Source organism: Enoplosus armatus, chromosome 4 (genome assembly GCF_043641665.1).
Source record: "Enoplosus armatus isolate fEnoArm2 chromosome 4, fEnoArm2.hap1, whole genome shotgun sequence".
Taxonomy (NCBI): domain Eukaryota; kingdom Metazoa; phylum Chordata; class Actinopteri; order Centrarchiformes; family Enoplosidae; genus Enoplosus; species Enoplosus armatus.
Window position 1 is genome coordinate 13,167,989 of NC_092183.1, and position 22,236 is coordinate 13,190,224.

The 22,236-nt window shown below is 39.7% G+C and overlaps 1 protein-coding gene across 1 annotated transcript; it reads left to right on the forward strand.

Moving 5' to 3' along the window:
* The first annotated feature begins 1,423 nt into the window (after window positions 1–1,423).
* Window positions 1,424–18,763, forward strand: LOC139284255 (guanine nucleotide-binding protein G(q) subunit alpha). Its single transcript, XM_070904465.1, has 7 exons — window positions 1,424–1,739; window positions 11,082–11,266; window positions 14,116–14,270; window positions 14,430–14,558; window positions 14,951–15,080; window positions 15,911–16,064; window positions 16,929–18,763. Exons 1-7 carry the CDS (start codon window positions 1,604–1,606, stop codon window positions 17,117–17,119), a joined length of 1,080 nt encoding a protein of 359 aa, XP_070760566.1. The 5' UTR covers window positions 1,424–1,603; the 3' UTR covers window positions 17,120–18,763.
* Window positions 18,764–22,236: the final 3,473 nt, after the last annotated feature.

Here is a 22,236-nt window from a genome sequence, read left to right on the forward strand (position 1 = left end):
CTGCTGTATAGCTCTCCAGTTTGTTAAAGGCATATGGAAAAGATGATCTAGCAATTACACAGGGTAAACACAATTCAAAGGACACCTGTACAATATAACACAATTCAATCCAACTAATGTAATAAATAGTAGTTTAATATTGTGATTTTATTGAGACAGAGATTTGATTCTATATTTTGAGGATTTCTTCACAATATCAAGCAATCCAAAACAATAGCACTGCAATCTGCACACTTTATAGTCTCAACAAAAGTCTAACTTATTCTCAAAGGGAATATTTACAAGACAGCATACAGGTGTCCATGTTATTGTGTCCACACTCAGACTGTGCTAGATGATGGTGGTTATCATGCAGTCACAAACATGCACCAAAAATGAGTTGTATTTGCAGAAAATCATATACTGTCATAAATTGTTTTCCATTAAAATACATCATATTTACTGTCACGGCCTGTAATGTGACTTTCTCCCACAAAGTCAGCGCAAAAACTGAATTTAAGCGGAATCTATCACACACATGGCCGCAGAGACACGAGTTCAGCTCCTCCATTCATACACATTTTCTATTCCACAGGTTGGGGTATAAATACTTGTGTGGCGTTTGTTTGACGTGACACTCCCCCCTAGTCGATGGGAGGCCGACGTCACCCTGCCAGCGGAGGAGTGGATGGCCTCTGTAATAAAAATACATGAAGAGAATTGAGGAAAAGGAGAAGATTGGCTGTGGGGAGAAAGAGCAACAACACGGCGTTGGAGCCTTTCTTGTCATCCCGCTACTGAGCCATGGACGCCTTTTAACTCAGACTGGGATATATTTCCGTTGCGGGCATCGAGAGCTCCTGGCTGAAATGCTATGTTATGTGTGGCTTTCTTGGGTTTTTTTTTGAGCAGACAGAGAGCGATAACTGTACTGTGTCCCAGCCTAGCGGATTGGAGTGAAAGTCCGCCATATTCTGCTTTACCACGCCCGGGAGCCGAGCCATTGGAAAATAAACGGACAGCTTTATTCATGTGTTTTTCCGGTTGCCCCCATCCACGTACGATACCTTGAACACAGGCGATTTTGTTGATTGAAAAATATCAACATTGAAGACTTTGAGGAGAGGGAGAGAGAGAGAGAGAGAGAGGGGTGGCCGGGCACGGATGGCAACGCTTAACGAGATCACACAGAGCAGCACGGAGGATGTGTCTTAAAAGGATCTGTTGATCATATTGAGAAGGAAAAGCAGATTACACCAATTAAGATTGGACAGATATGCAACTCAAACCGCTGTGGACACTGTTTTGAAGCTGTCGGGAGGCCCAGAAAAGCGAACCGAAACGGGGGTGGGGAGGGGGGGTCAATAATTTCTCAAATATCTAATTTTCCTTTCCACCACAATCTGTGCGCTGTTCAGGCTCATTAAAAGGGCGTCCACGCGTTATTTCGCCACAAGTAGGCCTGTATGAGGACGTTATTTGGCATTCACAAGCCTCCGTTTTGTTTGTTTGTTTGTTTTTTATTTTTTACTCCGACGAATCTGAAATCTGAATGACTCAGTAAGAGGAAAAAGCGGAAAAGTGCGTGTTTAAAAAAAGAAAAATAGAAATAAAAGGAGAGAGAATGACCCTGGAATCCATAATGGCGTGTTGCCTCAGCGAGGAGGCGAAAGAAGCCAGGCGGATCAACGACGAGATCGAAAGGCAGCTCCGCCGGGATAAGAGGGACGCACGCCGGGAACTGAAACTGTTGCTTCTCGGTAAGCTCGGGAGGGAGAAACACAGGGGGGGGGGGGGGGTGCAAAGCCCAAATTCCTCTCACCAGAAATACCTTTGTCGGACGGGGGGGGGGGGTAGGCGAAGGTGGGGGTCTATTAATGGGACTTCCCACCTGAGTGAAGTTGGGGAGTGTGTGTTTGAGGCATGTCGGTGCTGTGTGAGTTCAGTGCACAGATTGGCAGGTCAGCAGAGGGAGGAGATGCTGCCCAGCAGGCCTGTAGGGCTCCCGGTGTAAAAACCACCTGATTTGAATAACTGCGAAAGGTTAGTGTTCCAGGAAACGTATGCTTACCAGTTACTTAACTCTTACCTGTTCACCTCTCCGTGCTGGCCTGACAGCAACCTGTATAGCCAGGCCCGGAGGCCCCATCCAGGTGGTGTGCTTGTGAGTGTGTCAAATATCGACTGGGCCAAAGTCTAACGTTTTATTGGGAGTAATCAAGACAGTATTGCAGCTTCACACCGAACCCTGGCAATGATTATATCACAGGTGTCAGTCTGTGGAGCAAGGCTGGAAGCATGCTGTCCTATCATATGTAGAAGCTTGTGTGATGGTATGCCCACGTGCCCATCTTTTTATATATATATTCATTCATTTTAATCATTCTCAAACCAACTGCAGCAGTAGGAGAGACACAGTGGGTTGAAGTAGATGCTCCTTCTTTTTATCTAGTGCTTCTTTTTCAGCCACCTGTGATTTAACGCATAATCATAAAATAATGGTGCCATAAAATCTTTAATAACCTTTAGTTATCTTATGCTACCTGTGTATTTTTACAGTGTGGGGTTGAGAAATCAGGGGGGCGGGTGGTGCCAATCCCGTCGAGAAGTATTAGTCATACTGGAGAAATTTAAGGAAAAACAAGTCATCTACTCACCATCCCGTTTTTTAATTAGATTTTCAACGAAAAGCCCATTAGTTGTGATGACCGCGGTTGTGGAGAGTGGTGCCAGAAACCTCTCTTCCTGCCCTCCTCTTCTCAGTCCCTTTTAGAAAAGAGGAGAAGGTGGTGCAGCAGGCTGGGACTTAAGATCACATCAGCCAGACTACTTTCTGAAGACGGCACGTAGGGTTTCTGCTTCTGAGAGTTTGAAGGAGAACAGTTTCCACTTTGCCCTCCTGTTTAATACAAAATGATGAAATGAATCTCCCGTAACAGGATTTGAAGGAGCTGACTGCCACCTCCCTTGTTAACTATGGACAAATAATTGTGTTGTTGTTGCCCACTAATCTCTTTTAATACCCAACAATTCGCCCGTTATGCAAACACATAAACAGCCAGTGACCCAATACAAAAAGTGAGTAAGTTTGAGGATGTAACTGTATTTCTCATAAGAGTATACAGCATTTAATCAATGATTAGCCACTGTTCCTATGTGATATAAAACATTTGATGTCCCAAACCAAAGAGTTAATGATTATGATTCATATGCAATATTTATTTTTTTGTGCAGTAGCTGCTTATCAGTTGGCCCTATCAATACAGGCTATTACATTTCAGAGTGGTTTAGTAGCACGCCTCTAATGACAGGATGCTTACAATTAATGTCTTTGAATATTGAGTTGTAGGGAAGATGCGATCCATTAAGTAGCAGAGTAAGAAGTTTCCTGTAATGATTAACTGTATGTGTGACTGTATGTTTTTTTTTTTATATAATGATAAAGTTACATTGTACGTAATTTGCAGAAAGAAGGTACTGCTCTGTCCAGCTAAGTATAGTTTTTTGACCGATAGATAGTTGTGGAGTAGTGGAATAGTGGAGTTGTCATGAGGTGTTGTAGGGACAATGTAAGGGGTAGCATATAGAGGCTGACTGGAGAATAGACAGGAAATGTGAAGAATATGGCTAAACCAGGAGAACAGACTGACCATCGTGGACAGAAGAGACACACACACATACACCAACATGCGCATGTCTGAGCTCACAAAACAGTTATGGCTAAATCAGTCTCATTAATAAATATCTGCTTATACACAAGGCTCTGAATTCACAGTGAAAGTGTTTGTGTGTCCATTTCTCCCACTGCTAGCGGGAGAGTTAACCGGAGGAAGATGTGCATGCTCTACATGGCTCCATTAACCCATATGCTATCAGTGTATTGTGGGGTTTCAAACTCACTAATTGCTTAATGTCCCGTGGGATCCAGCACAAAACTCTCCAGTCAAGTTTAGAATTTTCTCGATTCTTCAAAATGTCCACCGCTTGGGTTTATCACAGATCATCTTGGCTTTGCACTTATAGTCTTTTAAACCCATTAACTGCTTTGTATCCACAGGGACGGTGTACATTGAAGCCCACACAACACAACAAATGAGCAAGTTAAAAAAAACATTGCAAACATTTAATCCATCATCTTTGTGCATCTAATATCCATTAAGGCGTTTTAAACTAATAAGGGAGATGTACTGAAATTAACGCTCATTTAACCTGGGCAGATGACCAGTGGAGGAGTTGTGGCAGTGTGGGGAGGATGAGGAGGGGGTTGATAGTCTAACACTTTGGAGCTGTGTGGCACACGCGTAGTTTAAAGCCAGCTAATGAGTCAGAGATACTAAAGGCTTCACTAAGATAGGTGACTCAGGAAAAGTCCTGTAAAAATCGATGTCCGCCAAAGCAGAAGAAGAATGAGGCGGGGCATCTCGGCAAGAACTAACTGAAACTGATCTCCTCCAGCAATACATAACATAACATAAACACATTAATTGAAAATCAAATCACTGTCATCATCCATTTTGTTATTGATGCGCACAGCTTCATTTTAACCAACCAAGTTCAACAACTTTTCCACACAATGTGCTAAAATGTAGCTGTATCTCAGCAACAACTTTAGATAACTTATGCCACAATATAACAACAATGTGAAGTTAGTGAAATAAAATAACTCAGTGATTCAAAAACTGCTGCACATGAAGTTTCTCAAGGACCTTTTTTCAGTGGACATCAGACAACACAGGTGTAACTATTTGGACAAATTGTATTTTGAAGCTTTGGCAACATTGTTTTTGAAACTTTCATGCCAATAAAGCTGTTTGAATTGAATTGAATTGAATTGTAACTGATACGTTTTGGAACCACTGACATTACTGATGAACACATGCTAGCCAGGGTAGGACATATGCAGTTTATTAAGTTAGAGTAAGATGCTAACAGCTGAAGTGTACCTCAACAGCAACCAGAACATAAGCCAAAATGGACACACCTCCAAACAAAGTACAATTTTGTCAGATTAAAGTGGTGCATTATAATAATATTAAGAGGTGAATAAGACCTTTGACATGTTTCTGTTAGAGAAATGAGACGGCTGTGAGGACAGAGAGTTAATCCGAGGCCCTCCCATTGACAACCCAGCAAAAATTGAGTAGGTGAAGTCTGCATATTTAGAATTTTCTGTGGGCCATGAGTGAACTCTTGTTGTCAAATCAAGGCTCATTGACTGGGCTGCTCCTCTGGAGGAGTAGTGGACAGTGCTTGGAGTGCACTTGACTAGTTGTTGAGATAAATAAGAGCACTTATCCTTCACTTGCCAAACTTTCTGAAATGTGCAGGACACACAAATCAATCAATTCTGAATGGAAACCTACACTTTCAACCTTTTTATGAGACTATCGTCACTGTGACTGTAGATGGCATGGGATTTAGCTTTATTTGAGCAGTAAAACCTTATTTGAGGGGAATTACATGTTACATGTTGGTAAAAAAAAAATGATGAATACCACTAGACTTAGGTTGTTCTCTTGTCTTTATTTTTGAGGAAAGTGAACTTCTGCTCTTTAAGCACGATATTAAGTCTGGAGAAATGTAAAGTGACAGGGGAAAGAAGGTAGAAACTGTGGCTCCGTGACATTAGCAGAGATTCCAAACCTGTGCAGTCATGGGAAGTTCAAAACGAATGAGGAAGAGTGGAAAGCAGCAACTTAGACTGGGAATGGTGACATAGAGACTGGAGACCGGAAAGAAATGGAGAATGTGTGTTCTTGAAGAAAGGGAATGGGAAACCAAATTGGTTTGTGTTAGACAGTTAGGATATTACTGAATTGGGAATGCAGCTGTGAGCACAGATGTTTTGAAAACTAAAGGATGCTCTGACATCTAAGACCCGAAAGTCAGCTGCAGAACAGGAACTTTTTAAAACTAACTTAATTCCCATAATCCTTAGCATGACATCCATGTTTGCACAATGTTTGTGTGGATCATTAATACAATACTTGTAACTAGAGACGCTTTGCCTCATTGGAACATGTTTACTGTACATACACGACACACTAAACTGAAACTACTGAAAGAACACATGCACAGTGTGGGGTGACCTAGGATGATGGTGTATTTTAGTAGCTCATTATTTTATATTACGCCTATAATTTGTTCAAAGTTTACCTCACAAAGTGGTTCAATATTGTTTTATGCCCATTGAGGCCACACCTGTTTAGATACCTGTTTTAGATGTTGCTATTGTCACCTGTACTGAAATAACCAGAAAATTCTTTTTCTACTAGGGCTACTATTTCAGCATAGTATGAAAAATTTAAATAGTCAAATTTTACCCTTGTGGGAAACAGTAAAATTCAGAGAAAGAGATATATAATTGCTGCATAGTACATTTCTACATGTATTGCATACATCTGACCTCTGTTTATTTAGCATTGAGATGTCAAACATCTGTCAAAAGGGTTAAAGATGAATAATTATCTGTCTCCATCTGCTAAATTGATTCAAAATTGCTCAATTACAAAAGTGGCACAGCCCAGCTCGAATCCTCAAGAGAGCATTGGACCTAGTTTGTGATGCCTGTCCCCCTTTATACACTTGCACATACACACAGATAAAATCATAGTGTCATAAGTGGGATGACAGGATTTGAAGGTAAATCAGACAGTTATGAACAACTTAGATTATGTCTATAGTCAGAGAAAATATCTGCTTAACTGTCTTCAACCTTTGCACAGCTGAGCAGCTTTTTAAAATCATTGCAGCATTACAACATGTTCTGATCATGATCTGCACGTTTGCACTCAAATTTTGCATATCATCTGTCAAAAACATTTGCAAAAGTGTTGATCTACCCAATCACTGTCAGCTGCTTTTATCAGACAAATGAAAGCTGTGGGAACTTTGTCAAGGCTGCAACTGAACAAAGTCAACCGCAAACTTTTAACAAGCTTTTAACAAACACATGGTTGTAATTGTGAGAGGAAGCACTAAAGATGTCATATGATTCTTGTATGAATGCAGCCAAGTTAACAGTGCAGCAATAGAAAGTGCAGAATTAGCAAGAACAACTTAAAACTTATAAACTATTTTTATAATTTTACAATATGATTCAATTACATTACAACAGGTTCATTTTCTCCAGTATAACCAAGGTCTTGCATGGCATTGACAGGATATGAACAGCATCTTTTTCACACTTATGACTGTGCATTATTGACATCTAGTTGTCCTAAACTAAAATAACTCACACTAACATGTAGATATTCACACTGTGAACGCTGGTGGAGAACACCAGACTGCTGTCTGGTAAGGTACGTGGGTACACCGCAGTATTTTTATTGGATTCATGTCTCTGCCTCGCATTCTGTCTAGAGATTTGCTGGTGCTGGCTAAAGGCTGCCTGCCATTAACACTGAATCGATTTGACACCCACAGGAGTGAGTTTCTTTATGAAAGTGAAAAACAAAAACTCCTGAGATCATTTCTACAACAGTTTCAACTGCTCAATAAAAGATCAAGTTCAATTTCATTTTATAGGATTTCCCATAGTTTAATTGAGACTGTTAAACATGGGTTAATTCCTGGTCTGCAACACACACATCACTGCTTAACCAGTGAAAGTGCTTACTGCAGCATGTACACTGACAGTGAGGGGGAAGTGCGTTCTTTATTTGGTCACATAATTCATATTTTCTTTTTAAAGTTTTGGGGTAGTTTGAGAAACAGTTATTTCAAACTTAGCAAACTTAGCGAGAAGACTGTTGTTGCTCAGCATGGCGTCATAGCCGGACGTTTTCCTCTTTCTTATCCTGTCACCCGATTAAAATCTAATGCAAACACTCAAAATCATGTTCAAGTAACTGAGATGGAGAAGAGCAAATTTGCCAAACCTGCAAAAGTGACCCCATAATGTAGACGAAGGGTTAATCTGAATTAAGTAAGTATTATTTGGTCTGACTACTGCTCAGATACTACAGACTGTAGATAGAGACACTGCAATTTAGACTAATGCATTTGTAAACGTGAGTATGAAACCACAGTATGCCCCCCTCTGCTCTGTGTGTAAACTCTCTTCTTGAGGTGCTGCTAAGCTCTTGGCGGTGAATTATCTTCACTCATGCATTTTTTATGTTCGAGCATCATATCAGTGTTTTTGCATCCTTTATACCTTTCGGTTTAAGAAGACAGCTGCAGGTGTCTCTGTGCATAGCTGACACTAATGCCGTGGTGCATTCAGGGGCAGTGGAAACACAAATTCCAAGACTTGTCTTGCGGCCAATGAACAACAGCCTTTTCAGTGTCTTTCAGGTCCTTTTGTTTCTTTTAGCAGTTAAGTTTGGGACAGCAGGTTGTGAATATCTGTTAGCTCACAGTCAAGTTTCGAATGTCCAGAGTATCTCATGAGTAAGTGAATGCACCACAGAGACACAGAGTCTGTCTTTTCTTTTCTCCCTCGACTGTGTTCACGAGTCCTGGGGCTTGGCTTCCAGACAAGGAGCCGGATCAGACGTACTCACCTCGGATGTAATGTCAATCCATTCAAACACCAGGTTAATCCTGGGTCACTGCATTGGTTTGAAAGGTGACTCAGCAGCCTCTAACGGCCAGCACACTCAAACCTAGCATACTCACTGTCTGATCCGCCAGGACCCAGATGTGGTCAAGCGATCCTGAATTATTTTGGAGAAATTGTTTTCTTCAATATTTTAAGGCTTTTGAATCATTTTCTTATTATTCACACAGCTGCTGTTTGTTCAATACTGTACAACCTTCTCATTGTTTCTAACCTAAGGTAACCTGTATAAAATACTGTACTAAATTAAGTTTATTCTGTGGGGAACATTTTCTTGAATGGGTGGATCCCCAGAGGAAACATTTACTCCACACATTCAACTTTTTAAAAGTAGACTCAGCCGTCTTGAAATTCATGGCATTCCAATTTTGTATAAAACTGATATGCAGCATCTCTGCTCCAATTTATCAGGTCAGACTTGAGGAATCAAAGCCAAAGTTTCAAAAAGGTTTCTGTCTATGGATGACTTTATCAACCACTCATATTCCTCTTCTTGTTTGAGGACATCAGGTCCTCTCCCGTTGTCTGTGTTTGAAAAGCCGTGAGGGGATCAGAACTGTGCCACGCAAGAGCACCTGAGATCATTTGTGCCTGTACAAATCCAAAACCCACTGGCACAGTTAATTGAAGTTTTTGAGATTACTCACTGTTCCACTTTGCCTGTTTAAAAAATAGAATGTGTCTATTTTTAGGGTGGATGCCGTGAGGCATTAACTCTTGTGGTCTGCAACAACTGCTGCTTGTCGCTGAGGTTAATGTAATAGTTAATTATGGGTGGACAGAGTGCGTGGGTGAAAAGCAGGTTGTGACAAGTCCCACCCACCCTTTTGTGCTACAAGGTATTTCAAAGTGCACCAAAGGATAAACCAACAGTATTTGTGTAGCAATAGCATGCAGCACTAACAAGCAATTCAAAATCAAATAGCGGGAGCATGTGTGAACAACCCGTCTGTTGAATGTGTGTAGAATTTAGTACATTTAGTTTTAATGTATTTTATTATGTTAGAATAACAACATAAGTGGCTAAAATTAGCGTAGCCATACTTTCATATTTCAAGACCACCTCATCCAACCTAATAGGTGGGTGGAAAAAAAGTTGTGTAGGACAATAACTACAGTATATGCTGATGCTTCTGTGTACATGGTAGCATTTCCTCATTGCATCATGCACTTTAGAAAATGAGTTTGTAAATAGGATTTTAAGGGTTAAGCGCTTGGCTCAAGTGCACTTTTAAGGGTAACTGTGCTAACTCCAGTTTTGTCATTACTTCCCTGCTCATTACAGGCGTCTAAATTGGAACCCTACAATAGAAAGCTGTTGAGGTTATAGTATTTCAGCACTAGTCTGTAGCTTGTAAAGTGCTCAGTCTGTGTTGTGGGCCCACAGTAGAGAGGCTAATTTGGCTAAAATAGAGTTTATGTTATGCAGTACAAAGGAGTGAAACATATCCAGACTTTTATAACAGACTGTAGGTTACACTAGAATGCAGCACACGTCTCTTGGCCGCTGACATGCAAAACACACACATACACTCCTTCCTGCCAAAGTTATTCAAGAGTTAGCGGTGAGGTAAAGTTAGACTGTTGTGTTGGTCTGCCAAGATTCTCAATGAACCAAAGAGAAACTACACCCCCAGCTCTTCACACCCAAATAGTCTCTGTCACCACTGAGAGGAGAGAGATGTTGTTCTTGGTCTGCCACCAGACCAAGCAAACAGGCTGAGAGGAAAGTAGCCAGCACACATATTATATGTGTGACTGACTGAGTGCATGAGTGAGTGAGTACATACTGTGTGTCCACACAGTTGGCATGAATGAAAAGTGAAAGAATAAGTTGTTGGTCAGACTATTACTGTGGTTTTATAGACTGCTCTGATCTGAGAAGACTGATCTCCTCAACAACTTAAAGCTTGTTCTTTCACAGTATTTCCTGATTTGGTAAACTAATTCTGAGAGATGATGATTAAGATGATCGATTTATTCCAGTGATTTTATGTTGAATGTGATACGAAGTGTTACTAGGCCTGACCTCGTAAGATTACTGTTGTGGCTTTTATGTGAAAGTGACCAAGATGCTTATTCAGACGTGAGACTAGTCTGACATAGGTTACATAGAAAGGAGAAAACTCATCCCTATATTCTGTATTTGGGCTGGTGACTGACCAAGCAGCCATCCCAACTGTGGGACTACAGCTCTGATTGGACTCTTATCTGCAAGAATACCAGCATGTATACAAATATTCACCATATGTGAATATTTGTATGGCTGTCCTGTAGTTGCTCAACTCTAATGAACTAATTAATTGTTTTATTGTGAGAACATGACTTTTGTTATGTTGTTGCAGTTCCTTTTTTGCCCACAGAGGTCCAGGAAGGTCATAAATGACTAAATGTCCATTTAAGGAGTGTAGATGTTGACACAGTGTGTGTGTGTGTGTGTGTGTGTGTGTGTGTGTGTGTGTGTTGTCTGGTCAAATGAAACCTTGCTACAAAATAAATAAACTGTTCATTTGTCCCCTTTCCCTGTCTATTTTCTCAGGCACTGGGGAAAGTGGGAAGAGCACATTCATCAAACAGATGAGGATTATCCACGGCACCGGCTACTCTGACGAGGACAAAAGGGGTTTCATCAAACTGGTCTACCAGAACATCTTCACAGCCATGCAGGCCATGATCCGAGCCATGGAGACGCTCAAGATCCCCTACAAATATGAGCACAACAAGGTAAATTAGATCCTTTCACTCAAGCCATTTTGAATTCCTCAGTTGAAATGACATCTGTAGTGAAGGGTGACTAATAGTTTGCGTAAAAGGGAGACTGGACGCTACAAAGCTTCCCCAGCGTCCTTGTTTATTTTTAGAGTGCCGTCTATCTTGTGTGGAACAGCCATCCATAATCGTTTCCTGTCCTTTTTGACACTTCCTGTGTCCTTAAAGCACTCCAGTCCTCCATCACACTGTTGTGTGTATTTGTGTTTGCTTGTGTGTTTCCATGCGCTCAAATCAATGTGTGCATATACACACACACAGATACACAAGAGAGACCTGCCCTACACGACTCACCCAACGTTACTTTCTGTAACATCACTTCATGAGGTCCTTTCTCATTTGTATGAGAGAGAGTATGAGTTGTAGTCAGAGCTTTGGGAGCTGTCATAATGACCTCTTGCTCACAGTTTGTTCCCTGTGAGACTGACAAAAGAAAGTAAGTGGAGCGTAGTAGTCATCACCTCAGCAACGCTTTTATTAATAAATCAGACCATTTCAGGTGACCACGCTGCTTCAGCCACACTCCAGTCAGACATTGTTTGCTCAAAGGCTTTGTAGAGATTTGGTTAGGACAGATTGATAAATGATTTAGTAGATTTTAGTGTGATATGAGATCATAATCTTGGGATGTTAAGGTTAGGACCAAGTATTTTACTGATAATGCACTGAAAAAAGGGGGTTAAAATGTACTATTCACTTTGATAATTGTAATAGAAATGGCACCTCCTAACATGTTGCTAAATAAATTCTTTAAGTGCTCATAGCTGCTTTAGGTATTGTTTAAGTGTTGCTTATTTGACAGTGGTCTGGACAGCGCAGAACATTTGGTTGATGCAGTCAGTGATAATTTACACGAGAAGTTGTTGTGTGTTGTGTTGTGTTTTTCTGAATAATCATGGCAGACCTTTATAGGCAGATTTCTGAAGGCTGTGTTGCCACATAACAGATGTCGCCACATGCTGGTTGCATTACTACCACTGTATATCTGACTTTATATTGACAGTTTACAAACAGTTTTTAGTCACAGCAGCTTTTTCTTTTAAACTTTTGAGATTTTGTGAAAGAAAGGGTTAAATTGCAGACACAACATTTAGGTTATGGACCTTTGTCTTGCATCAAATTCATAATGTAAAAACAACTTGATGCTGAAGACACAGACAGGGGAGCCAAATCTCAAACACCTGTCTGCCAGGTGTGCGTTAGATAACGCTGAGTATAAACTGCGAGATTTAAAATGGCACCACAACTTGGATTTAACTTGAGCAGCTTTCTGAATCTCTGCTGTTGTGGTGGAGCATCATTCCCCATGTGTGCTTTCGCTTCCCTCACGCCCATGAAGAATGAAACTGAATGTGCTGTTTCAGTCCAGCAATTTCACCATCGTTTTAGCCACTTTGAACACCATAAGAACCAAGTACATCCCTCAATAATGCTGCTGTAATCCCTTTTTATTAAAAAAACAAACAAAAAAAAAACACATGACAGTTTGTGATTAAAAGTGTTAAATTCCAGTTTACCATCAGCTCCTTCATACTGCATCCAGTATCTGGACTATCAATGGCTGTTGTGTGTGTTTACATATTAAGGTTTGGTATGAGACATTTAGAACGCAGTAGAAGTATGTGTACTGTGTAGAGTAGTGTACAATTGTACTATGAAAGTACTTAAGAACAGCAAACAACAAAATTAAGTGTATGATGAAATGGAAGTTATGTGTACAGTGTAGACAAAAAGTACAACAAAAGTACTGAATGCCTGTCTTACTTTGTGTCCAACATCCCTGTGCTCTCATATACATAATGAGGCTAAAACAGGAACTTTTGACAAAGGAGTTCACTGACATCACAAAGGAAGTGAAAATGAAACCTGTCCATCGTGTTTACACCCGCTTTCTGGGCATTTATAGTAAATGTCATGATTGTTGGCTGGGAGGCTAATCAAGCCCACCCATTAAAATAATTACTGGATACCTGTTTTCTCTTCTATGACATGACTTCCTTGCTAATGTTATATTTTTGTAGTTCTTACGATGAAGACCACTGAAAAATAATAAAAGTTGCATCATAATTTGTAAGAATAAAGAAACAAGTTGCTGATATGAGACAAGGCAATACATTAGAAAATAAAACTACTTTATTTCAGAAGGTGTAACATCATATAATTTTTTGCTGCTATGATTCTCTGTTTACTGCAGTCTGCCAGTTCCACATCCATGACAGCACGTTAGATAAGAATAACATTGATTGTTTTGTTTGAGTTCAGTCATACTGTATGACTACTCACTGGAGGTGTCCTTTGTAAAGATAAGGTTTACATGACGATGACTATCATCATGCTAATGCATTGTTATCATAATAGCTGTCTTTTTTATGATAATAGCCAGTGAAATTAAGTATACATTGTAATATATTACTAATGCAGTATGTGAAAGAGGAACTGTTTCAACGTTCAGGCACATGTTGATCTCTTATCATGGGACACAGGAGAGTTTTAACTGGAATCTGGGGCGGCGAAACTTTTCCCTTAATAGGCCCAGCGGGATTTGAGCTTCAGATATTAGGTCCACACTGAGCCTAGGGGTGTAAAGACATTTCTGGATATAGAATATGTGAGTGAAAAAATAAACTAGCGATAATTAGGACTGCATAACCTGTATGTTGATTGTCTTTCATAGTTACTGTTTTTAGATGATCAAAAAACTTGAGGAAGTTTTAATAAATTAAGTATTACTTTTGGTGTTGTTAAATAAAGATGTGCGTCTCAGTAAATGGTTGCAGTTTTTCTCTTTTGTTTCTTCCCTCCAGGGCAACGCCAACATTGTGAGAGAGGTGGACGTAGAAAAGATCTCCATGTTCGAGAATGCTTACGTAGATGCAATCAAGAGCTTATGGAATGACCCGGGCATCCAGGAGTGCTACGATCGAAGGAGGGAATACCAACTCTCAGACTCGACTAAATAGTGAGTAGAGCGGAATACAACACAATGGACACAGATGTAAAAATCAGACTCATAAACTCAGTGTGAAGTGAACTATAAGAAATGTCAGGGAAGACTTTTCTAAATGCGTTTAAGGTGAAATACAAGACTTTGACAAATATACATCCTCTGTGTCTGTAGTTACCTGAATGCGTTGGACCGGATCGCCGAGCCGGTCTACCTTCCCACCCAGCAGGATGTGTTGAGGGTTCGAGTCCCCACCACGGGCATCATTGAATACCCATTTGACCTGCAGAGTGTCATATTCAGGTGAGTAAAGAAATATATACACAAGTCCCACTTACTACTTTGTGTGTTTTTCTTTGGCCTGTACAGCCGTGGAAGTTAGTAAAAACACAGAAAATAAACAAGGAAGTGTCAAAATAAATACCCTCGTTTAGACTCCATAACCATTCATATAATAACAGACAACTACAACTACTGACTTGACCTAAAGGAGTCCAACAAGTCTAACATTCCCACACTTTTTTGGCTACAACAAGTCTATTTATATCATAGATTTAAAGTCATCATGTTTGATTCCCTTTGGCCTTTCTCTTTTTGTTTTTATATATATGTTGAAGAGATTCAAATAGACGTGCAAACAATGTAAGTGCTTGCAGTGACTCTCTTCTCTCTCCTGGATGCTGCTGCCATGACAGGATGGTGGATGTTGGAGGTCAGAGGTCGGAGAGGAGGAAGTGGATCCACTGCTTTGAGAACGTCACGTCCATCATGTTTCTGGTAGCGCTCAGCGAGTACGACCAGGTTTTGGTGGAATCAGACAACGAGGTGAATGATAAACCCACATACACACACACACACACACACACACACACACACACACACACACACACACACACACACACAAAATGTGATTCGTTTTATTTGTGACAAACAACAGCAAGTCAATTTAATAACTACACTAAAGTGACCTATTAAAATGCTTTCTTATTTTATGTGATGTGGAAGATGAGTTCAGGCTCTGAAGATGAAAAGCTATTTCTTATTTAAAACAAGGGAAATCAGATTCTCCTCCTGCCTGCCAGTGCTCCACCTTTTTTTCCCTTGGAAAGCATTTGTAAATAATCAGGCAGCTGTTTTGAATCGTGCCGTGGGCCACATCTCCTTCTTAAGAGGATGTGTGTCAGTTTGTTTAAGTGTATTAATGAGCAGGTGTGTGTTGTCTTGTTTTTGTGCCCGTGCGTTTTCCTTCCTTTGTTACTACGAGCCTGCAAACTGCAGGAAGAGAAGACTGACCAGCTACAGGTCCTCTGTACTTGTAGTACTTGTAGTTTTTATCATATACAGGAGATATTCCGTTTAGCACTCTTAATACAGTGCAGTAGTGGCTGTGTGATATTTAAGACTTGCTTTCAGAATGGTTGTTTTGTTCAATTAAACACTGAAATGAAGTGCAAGTGGAGAAATTAAACACTTGAAGGCGACGTGGCCGCCCTTCTCTCTCATCTTTAGTGCTCTCCCTCTGGTGCGGTAAAACGTTTATTAAAATCTGTACTTAATGAGTATGAGAGACTGTGGTTTAATTAAGTGATTAACTCTCTCTCTCTCTCTCTCTCTCTCTCTCTCTCCTCACACACATCCACACACTCTCTCTGTAGAACCGGATGGAGGAGAGCAAAGCTCTGTTTAGGACAATAATCACATACCCCTGGTTCCAAAACTCCTCCGTCATCCTCTTCCTCAACAAGAAGGACCTGTTGGAGGAGAAGATCATGTACTCTCACCTGGTCGACTACTTTCCAGAGTATGATGGTGAGTAACAGCAGCGTCGTCTCAGCTCAGTCCACCCCAACATTCAAACATCTGAACCAAGCACAAAGCTCTCCTTCGCTGCTAGTTTGCACACTATGACAGGTCTTCTTGCCAAGTTTAACAGATGTCAGTGATGACCACCTGTGTTGCTCCACAGTGATGCAGAGTGCATTTCTGTTTTGAGACTTAGTTCAAACGCAAGCGCAAAACTGCCTGTTTTTGATGTAATAAGTTACATAAAAATGCCAATTCATCCCGATATCAGCCATAAGAATAGTATTGGGCCAATATTGATACTTAATAGTGATAGTGTGTCCATATATTGGCATGTCTTGGTCAGTAATAGATTGTAGACTGTATTATGCTGACAAACATAACACCTAAATACCAACAGTATAATATGACATTGGTCTGATAATCAGTTTAAAAATGTCTGCCTGATACATTTTACAGTATTTGATATGTCAGTGATATATTGGTTAATTGTGTGCCTAAGTTTGAGATTTCATTTATTTCAGCCATGACATAACATTCCCCTTCAAATGTGACAATTATTGCACAATCTGAAATGGATCAAAGTAATACATAACAGGAAAGCTTTCAATAATAATACAAGTATTTATAAACATCTGCATCTTCAGAATAGAAAGTTTGTCCCACACTGATTTTTGTTTTCATTGCAGTGAGTATTGAAATTATTTTATTATTTTGTATTTATTTGTATTTAAAAATTAATCTTTTTGTTTTTGGTCAAGTGAATACAGACAGTGTAAACAGTAGAGAGAACTTGCAGTTTGTAATGAGAAACAGCTCATTGTATCTTCTGGCAACTGTATTCATGGAGCATCATCTTCCCCTCTCCAGGTCCGCAGAGGGACGCCCAAGCAGGGCGAGAGTTTATCCTCAAGATGTTCGTGGACCTGAATCCAGACAGCGATAAGATCATCTACTCTCACTTCACCTGTGCCACTGACACCGAGAACATCCGTTTCGTCTTTGCTGCCGTCAAAGACACCATCCTGCAGCTCAACCTAAAGGAGTACAACCTGGTGTAGAGCGGAGAGCAGGGCGGCCAACAGGAAGGCCCTCAACACACACTGACTGACACAATCTGTGAAAATATATACATCATATACACACACATGAAAAGAAAATCAGAGAAAAAAATCTAATGGTTGCATAATACTAATTTATTTGCCATTTGTTGATCTCTTGGTCCCCAAGGGGTGAGCAAAGTAAATGTTATCTTGCTATTTAAGGAGTTGATGAAATATAGGGGGGGGGGTGCTATCTACAGCAATGATGCTCATTTCTAGGCTTTGCGCATTGTGAACTTTTTGGAGGTTGTTTTTTGAAAGAAAGAAACTACTTTGAGCACTTGAGGTTAGGTCTGTTTTGTCTGTCACTCTGATACATCAGAGCTGGAATGAATGCAATGTGCTCCCTCCCTCCTGCCTTTTTATGAACAAGAAGAATTCCTTATTTTTACCCTCCCTTATTTTTTACCCTCCCTCCTTACCTGTCGGTTCATTCTGAAGCTTCGTCCTGGGCGTTTACCCAAAACAATGTAACAAATCTCTAATTGACAGCTGATTGGCAAGTTTCTTGATAAAATGTGATTTTTAAATTATTTCATATAGATTTGGTATTGATTGATTTGAGTCATTATTATTATCATTACACTGACTTTGGTACCGTCTGATGAGTAGAGCATTCCCCACATTTTGGGGGAAATAGCCAGCACAACACACAATGTGTTGAGTGACTTCTGCATCGACAAAACCATGAATTTCAAAAGTGTGAGAGAAATTTGGCTTAAAAATGCGCTCTGAGCTTCGAGCGAGCAGGTGAGGAGGCTCTGTCATGTCATGAAGATCATGACGGTGCTGGTTGCTTTACACAGACTGAAGGGATGTAATCATTTATGAGACAATGTTGTTAAATGATCATGTTCAACTGTGCCACATTAACGCTTTTTATTATGGTAATAGTATATTTATTGCCAATGCCAAAACAACTCAAGCACCGGACTCCACTTTGCTCTGTTTACTACTTTAATGAAATGAAAAGTGTTGCCGACTGACTGACTTTACTGACTGACTTATTGATCGACCAACTGATTCCTGGTGTTTTTTGAAGTATTCAACTCAATCGACGTAATCCACAGTTTGTTAGCAGGCTGTCAGAGAGGAGGATGCCACCCAGTGCGCTGAACTGTCCAATCACAATCTTGTGTGTGGCTACAAACCCCTCCCCCTGGCCTGCAGACTATCCAGTCACATTTTAGCTGTGTCTGTTGTCCAATCACAGCCCGGCTGTCTTGACTGTTGTACTTCAGTAGCGGTGGAGAATAAATTTGGCTTATTCCTGTGTAAAAAGGCAGAGTGTTGATGTTCAGTTTGTACCAAAGTAAGCCCTTCTAGTTTCTGATTGGCACCTCTGATTTGCAATTCCTCATTCACAAGTTACTTTAAGTATGTTTTATTTTTTTTAAACAATTCCCTAGAACATAAGCCTGTAATTTACATTTATTGAGGCATAGTGCAATTATGAATGCTATAATCATTGTACATACATCTCTCTATATATATGGCAGCATCTTTGTTGGCTTTGTAATCATTACTTTTTTGGCAGATTGAATGTGCAGTATTGAAAATATGTATCTATGTAATTGTATTGTATGTCTAATGGCTAATTCATTTTTGGAAGAAAAAAAATGTTATTTACATGTTTGTTTTTGTTTCCTTTTTTTTTAAGAGGAGAATGTAAATTTGTGTTTTTCCTGTTTTATTTCTCAGCAAAGAAACATTGTTCAGCTTCAGAACTGCATAAAGAGTAATATTATTATTATTATTATCCAACAACAGATTGATTGGTATGCCAGTACTTATAGTAGCCGGTTTGTTAAATTGACTTTTATATGGAAAACTGCAGACTGAATCCAATCTACAGGGCTAATTGTAATAGTTTAGTTCTTAACTGGCTTCAGGAACAGAGCACTTTTCATGTAGGTGTAATCACATCATTCATTTATTCTTTTATATTTCATTGCATTTCATAGCTCAATAAGTATTGAATAACTTTGAGATTTCTTAGTCTACCACACCTTGTGATCCTGAGCACTCAAGATGTTATATTTAACAAGGAGTGCTAGAACAAAGTGGATGGCAGGCAGGTAACGTGTTGCTTTGGCTCAGAGCCCGTATACAAATCTTGTTAAGGAGGACAAGTAATTATCTGATTGTTTGTGCTTATAGATGGTAATGCCACCACCCTTTACATCCCCTCAAATGAACCTCCGCCCAGATAGAAACTCAGTATTGTAGGGTCTGTCAGAGTTAGTGACTGACCAGTGTACACAAACCTGCAAAAAGTGACTCAACCATTCGGCCTAATTAGGATAGTACATTTACAGGTGCTTTATTTCTTTTTTTTTTTCTTGATTGCCATCATTTCATCAGAATGTACAGTATTATTTTATTTATGAAATAATAACACAGGAGAAAATACACAACAGTTCACGTGTACATATTGCCTTATTGAATAAGCTGTGCCTCTGAAGTCCCATGCAAGGCACCTGTGTTTTTATGAGAAGTGAAGCTAGTGCAGCCAATAATGTCCCGTTGTGCAGCTGGAGGATTGTTTGGCATCTCTTTGTTACTCTGTGCTATAAGAAGACCTGGGAACAGCTTTGAAGTGTAGCTCATATAGCTTATATGACATCATTACAGGACATTATAAGCACATCATGAGTGAATTGTAATCAGAACACACTTTCTATTGATTTCATAATGTTGTCGCATCAGATTCATGTCTTAAAATTCATGCCACAGTGCATTATAATGCATTAAACTGCCTGATATGACTTTGATTGAACAACAGTGCTCCTACACGTCAGTATGTGTAGTATGCGCCTGCAAGGTGTCACAATCTGGACTCCAAATCACCACCAGCCACCTGCGGAGTGTTTTTCTCGACATTTGGCTGTGGTTTGGCGTCTACCAGCCACTTTGGAGGTCCTGTTGTTTTCAGATATTTCAGCTGGCTGCTGAAACTGCTTACAAGAATGGTTGATTTTGGCAGGCAACAACCACTTCAACAAGTTAATTCCCAGTCCAATTCACAGTGTACTTGAAGTAAAGAAAGATCTTACAATAACCACTTGTCAACAGTAGGGCCTAATAGGAAAAAAGTGGAGGCCGACTCGTCACACATTTTTACTGAATGTTAAAATGGTGTTAATGTGATTCTGCTTGTTGCCAGAGATGTTTTGAAGCTGGACTATAGTTTCAACTTATCAGTGTTGATCTACTTGTTGTAGAGTTGCAGTAATCAGTAACTTGTGTCCCTGCTGTTGTAAAGTGGCTATTTACACTGTCCCTGTTACTTAAAGGGAAAATCCTTGTTCAAACAATTCACATACTGCATTCAAACCCACTGAGCAGAGACCATCCATGTTTGTGAGCCTCAAAAAGCTAAAGTGATATATCAAAGTGACAAAAGCTGGAGTGTTTCAACTGATTAAACTGAAGGTTAATGCGTTTTTACACAATGAAGGTAGATTATAAAAAACTATATTGTACTGGAACAAAACAAATTATAATTGGATTTTGTCAGATAAATATGAGCCACAAAGGACTGTTTCCAAGATGTGTGAGTGACTTGTTCATGTTCACATCATTACTCTGAGGGAGCACATGTGAGTTATATTCAGGCTGGATTTTCCCTTTAAGAGAGCAGAGACTCCAGCTGGTGTTGGAAACCTCTGCTGCTGGTGTGTTCCAGAGCAGCACAGTGTTACTTACAGTATATTGAGGACTACGTCATGTAGAGCCGCAGGGTCGAGTGTGGGGGGAAAAAACTTTCCATAAACTGCTCTTTTACTCAAGTCTTGGCCTACGTTTGGGTTCCTTTGCCTCCAAATCATGATGATATGAAGTTTAATAACTGATTTTGAAATAGTGCTATTATGATGATCTTCAATCATAATGTGTGTAAAATGTTTCCTGTATCCATAAACTCGCACTCCTTCGACATGTTTCTGAATGAAGCAACATGTTTCTTTTCAAAAGTACGTCGACTCTGATTTTTCTTTTCTGTAATTTGAGTGATACAGCTGTCATTTCTACAAAGTGGATAATTCAGTGTCTTTAAATGTATATCATTACTCCTCATCATAGTTCAGGTCTGATGTATCACAGCGTGAGCGTGATGCTTTACCAGACGCCCTTGCCAATTGTATTTGAACTCCAATTTGTATCGCAAACCTCTGTCAAGCTCTGAACATTTAGTGAAAGTGAACACAGATGTGATTCTTGTTACTCTATAAAGTTTAATAGAATGTGCCCCAAGCATGTTGCCAAGCAACATCTTGAGTGAAGTTGTCCCTTGCAGGTTATTTTAGCTCTTTTCCCCCTGTTATCTTAGGTCATTTATAATACAGCAAAAGATATGAAAACTTGGCTGGCAGGGAGCTGTCTTTTTTTACTTCCTGGTTTAAAACTAACACCACCATAAATATAGTTTATTTAGATGCAAGACAAACGTTTGGTTGTAAATCAAAAACTCCAAGATAATTCATTACATTTCATAAATGCACTGCTTTTTATATCCTTGAAGGATTGATGTTCACATTTTAAATGACCTCTCCACGATCACAGGAAAGAAAACAAATTGTCATAAGCCAGATTCTCCTTTGGAAGAGGCTCAACTCGACTCAGTAGTATAACACGTTCAGTCTTTCTGTTTTTGTAAATGTTCTTGTTGCAAAGCAATCAGGATGATGATGATACAGAGTAGACTGGACTGTGTTGAAAAAACAGGACAAAAGTGTGGATAAACGGAAAGTAAATTGCACACAAAAAAGCCTGAAGACGACCTGTGGTTATTTTGTCATGGTTAGCTAATACCCAGTATAGCCCAACCTCAACAGACTCAATTAATTTATATATTTTTATGTGTGAGTGACAAAGACTTAAAGACCTTAAAATCAGGGCACTTTTACTGTTTATCATTCTCACATTCTCTGTGAGTAATGTTTTATGTATATTACTGATACTGACTTTAATGATTCCCTTAAAAGCACCATTTCACATCAGTAGAGTGACTGCTAGTTTTTTCAGTTGCTATGACCCAAAACTATGAAGACCTTACTTTCATTCTCCTCAAAATA

What these genes read in the sequence shown, in the direction of transcription:
- LOC139284255 (XM_070904465.1), top strand. Translation starts at nt 1,604, where the DNA reads ATGACCCTGGAATCCATAATGGCGTGTTGCCTCAGCGAGGAGGCGAAA. An exon ending in ACTGAAACTGTTGCTTCTCG is followed by an intron (nt 1,740 to 11,081) that starts GTAAGCTCGGGA and finishes CTATTTTCTCAG; the next exon opens with GCACTGGGGAAAGTGGGAAG. An exon ending in CTGCAGAGTGTCATATTCAG is followed by an intron (nt 14,559 to 14,950) that starts GTGAGTAAAGAA and finishes CTGCCATGACAG; the next exon opens with GATGGTGGATGTTGGAGGTC.